The sequence below is a fragment of the Oncorhynchus kisutch genome, linkage group LG14 (genome assembly GCF_002021735.2).
Source record: "Oncorhynchus kisutch isolate 150728-3 linkage group LG14, Okis_V2, whole genome shotgun sequence".
Classification (NCBI taxonomy): domain Eukaryota; kingdom Metazoa; phylum Chordata; class Actinopteri; order Salmoniformes; family Salmonidae; genus Oncorhynchus; species Oncorhynchus kisutch.
The window spans coordinates 48,338,546-48,341,995 of record NC_034187.2 but is presented as its reverse complement, the minus strand read 5'-3'; the positions used below and the strand labels follow the sequence as shown (position 1 = coordinate 48,341,995).

The following is a 3,450-nucleotide window of genomic DNA, read 5'->3' as shown; positions in this document are numbered from 1 at the left end:
ACGCTATGACTGATCAAGAATAGCTATGCGTTTATGATAAATAATGCACTAACGTAGTTAAATCGTTTTTCCCCCTTTGATTTCAAACGTTATCCGCTACTTGCAACGTAAAAAATAACGAGTCTTTCTTGGAGTCTCCAAAAGCGTCGTCGTTGGCACTGTCCCTCGATGAGAGCGTGTAGAAAGTTCCTGCGAGGGTGAATCTAAAACGTGGCACACGCGTTATGATTTAAGCAAGTTTACAGTACAAAACCTTTCCAATAAAATATGGACAAAATTTATAACTCACCATATACTTCCTACAGGACAAGCGAACAGATCAAATGTGCCCAACTTTGTGTTTGTTTTCCTTCTTTCCTCCTTTCTCCGCTGCTTTGAGACCGCAAAAGAAACTTGCCAAACTAGCGCTGCATAATCTCTTCCGTGATTTAGTTTTTTCTTCAACTTTTTTTCCCTGACAAGGCAAAGGGCGTGTACCTGGGAGAGTGCGACAAAATAAAGGGGGAATGTGGAAAAGATAAGACACTTTTTTTATGAGGGGCAGAAATGTGTATCACAACCTTGGAACCTAATTCCTATTTATTCTATTATCTTTGGTATGTGGTGCTAGTTTAGATTATGTGTGATTTGTATTGTTCACCCCAATAATTCGAATTCATAAAAGGCTGTGTTGAGGAGACATTGAGGTTTGAGTGTTGAGCTGCTTTTAATCCTTTTGTATCCAACATTGACTTCCAGCTGCATTTGATTAAATGAACACAAGTCTAGCTGTTAGCCTACTGTATGTTTGGACAGTAGTGATCTTTACCCCCCTCATACACCCAGGCTCATGGGAGTGGCAACTGCCTCAGGAGCATATCCAGACCACTCCAGGACCACAACACTAAAATGCATGTAGACACACACGCCCTGAGGGAGTGTTTCATGCTGTATCAGTGTGTCATTGTTTGTCAGAGTAGACACAGTCATTTGTCATCAGTCACACCCACACTGGCACCTTGCTGTGTTTAATTAGGATACAAAGTCTACAGTTGCCCCATATCAAAATTGCAATGGAAATGCCTAACTTGTGAAGCATTGCTTAGCAGAATAAAATGGAGGGAAGTGTATGCTATAACACAGCGGGTGAGCATGCCAGAGAAAATAGCAGTGAATGTGTCCCAAATGGCACCCTATTCCCCATATAGTGCACTATTTTTGACCTTTCACTAAACAAACAACTTCATTAAACAATAGAGTACAGGGACAGGTAGTATTTGTACAGACACCAAGCAGCTCTCCTTTATCCAATGTATTGTTGTTGACCTAGGAAAAACGTATATTGGTAATGGAGACACAGAGATTGTAAATAGCAGCAGGGATGTAGCCTGCATTTACATCACTGTGTAACACTTGGAAAGGAAGCGTTGTATAGGCATTATAAACCCTTATGGAATAGTTTTGCTGTACCTGGTGTAGTTGTGGGAGCAGTGTAGGGTTATGATCCAATTATGCTATTAAATCAAGGTTGTAATACAGCCACACTAAATGAGAGAATACACAAGAGGGGGGTGGACAGAGCCAGACTGGGACCAGAGATTGAGCCCGGCATTTCTAACACAGGCCCATTTCCCCCCCTCTAGGCTTCCACCTGAGTAATATATGTCATATACTGAGGCCAGTGAACCATAGGAGACAGAAGGCGAGTTAAGACAATGGATCCTTTTATTCAAAGTCACCTACTTTAGAAAATGATCAACTAAAGAATTGTGCATGTCAATTCAGATCAAAAGTTTACCACACAGCTACATTCAGGATAATTGAATTGGACTGTAGCCTAATGCACAATGCTAGTCCAACAGATTCCCATGAAGTCTTTTTATTGGCTAAAAGCCCCCTTGCTTGTTGGCAAGTTTTCCAATCAGCTGCCAAAACTCCAAAAATGTCAGCTCCCCATCATTGTTTTCGTCCAACGAGCCCATGAGCTGCTCGATCACGGCTGGATCGCTGGCGTTCTGCAGGCAATCAGAGAGGAGAAAGGGGACAGTGATCCATTCAGGCCCAGACTGGGTTAACAATGAGCTGCATGGTTAAGGCTACTCTGCCATCTAATGGTAAATAATAGTACAGTACTATAGAACAAATGGCACGGAGTCTGAGTTCCACAAACTTTGGTTGCAAAGTGTTGTTTTGCAGAATAAAATGGAAGGAGGTTTATGCCATAACACCTGGTGAGCATGACAGAGCAAATACCAGTGACTTACGTCCCAAATGGCACCCTTTTTCCCGAGAGCAATAGAAGTGGTACAGAAAAGGATTTGGCCTGCTATCACTAACATATATGATGCTTGATATCACGTCATTCAGCCACTCACTCACGGCTCTAGATAATTTATTGTGAAATGGATGCCAAGTAAGTGGGTGCTGAAGAGGACTAAGGCGGTGTCCCAAATGGTACCCTATTCCCTGTGTAGTGCACTACTTTTGGACAGGGCCCATAAGGTTCCGGTCTAAAGAAGTGCACTACATATAAAATAGGGTGCCATTTGGGACTCAGTCAGATTTACCTTGACAAAAGTAGGTAGTTGAAAGGCCACCAGGCTGCTGAACTCCCCTTTGCTCAAGGTGTTTGAGGATCCATCCTTTCCAGCAAAGGTCTTGAACTGGGAGACAAGTACATTGATGGCAGATTCCATTGCAGTGAGTCTGTATGAAGGAGTTGACTGCGAATACATGACAAGAGAAAGAAACCAGTCTGCTTATGAATTGTCAATAAATGTTATTACAAAGTTTTTATACATTGTTGAAGCAGACTTTAAAATAAAGCCAGCAACTAAATTATGAAAAACCAGAAAATCATGTGAAATCAGATTCAGAGAGAAGACAGACAGAACAGCATTAAAGGAAAACCAGTCATATGTTGTCTCACCTGATGAGGTATGGTCTGGTTGCAGCAGGTATGGAGAACCTTGTCTTGTCTTTCCAATCTTTCTTCCGCTCTTTTATTGTCTCCATCCCCCCTTGATGATGCAGACGTCAGCGGAAAACCAACAAGTTTCCATCAGGATATTCTTATCTAGCTTTCTAATTTTCCATCACACCTTCTGGAAGGCACACAATCACCCCCAGACCCAAATGCACATACAAATTTGACATACCGCTGGACATAAACAAATATATTGATACGATGGGAGTTTACTACAGTCCAATTCAAAACTATTCTGTAGTTTTGATGTTATAAACAATTGATCAAAAGTCAGCAAATAACTTCTGCAATATTGCTGACAGGACAATTTATTTCAGTTGGTTCCTTGCAGTGTTGTGGACTTAGGATAACATCTCTGTCAGCTCATTTTAATCAGGAACCTGAATCAAAACTGAATCAGCATAGATGCATTCATACATAACATCTCTCAAACCCTACATTGATGACAAAATGGTTTGAAGAAAATGCTGTATCATCAAATGATA

At 41.3% G+C, this 3,450-nt stretch overlaps 1 protein-coding gene across 1 annotated transcript; it reads right to left on the bottom strand.

The window, feature by feature from the left end:
• Positions 1 to 1,681: 1,681 nt before the first annotated feature.
• Positions 1,682 to 3,044, bottom strand: LOC109903129 (protein S100-A11). The gene is made up of 3 exons (XM_020499755.2): positions 2,909 to 3,044; positions 2,547 to 2,702; positions 1,682 to 1,994 (listed from the first exon to the last, which is right to left on the bottom strand). The coding sequence occupies exons 2-3, from the start codon at positions 2,673 to 2,675 to the stop codon at positions 1,866 to 1,868; spliced, it is 258 nt and encodes an 85-aa protein (XP_020355344.1). The 5' UTR covers positions 2,676 to 2,702; positions 2,909 to 3,044; the 3' UTR covers positions 1,682 to 1,865.
• Positions 3,045 to 3,450: the final 406 nt, after the last annotated feature.

Coding starts and splice junctions, on each gene's coding strand:
- LOC109903129 (XM_020499755.2), bottom strand. CDS start 2,675: ATGGAATCTGCCATCAATGTACTTGTCTCCCAGTTCAAGACCTTTGCT. Junction 1,995..2,546: donor AACTACCTACTTTTGTCAAG/GTAAATCTGACT, acceptor GATTGCCTGCAG/AACGCCAGCGATCCAGCCGT.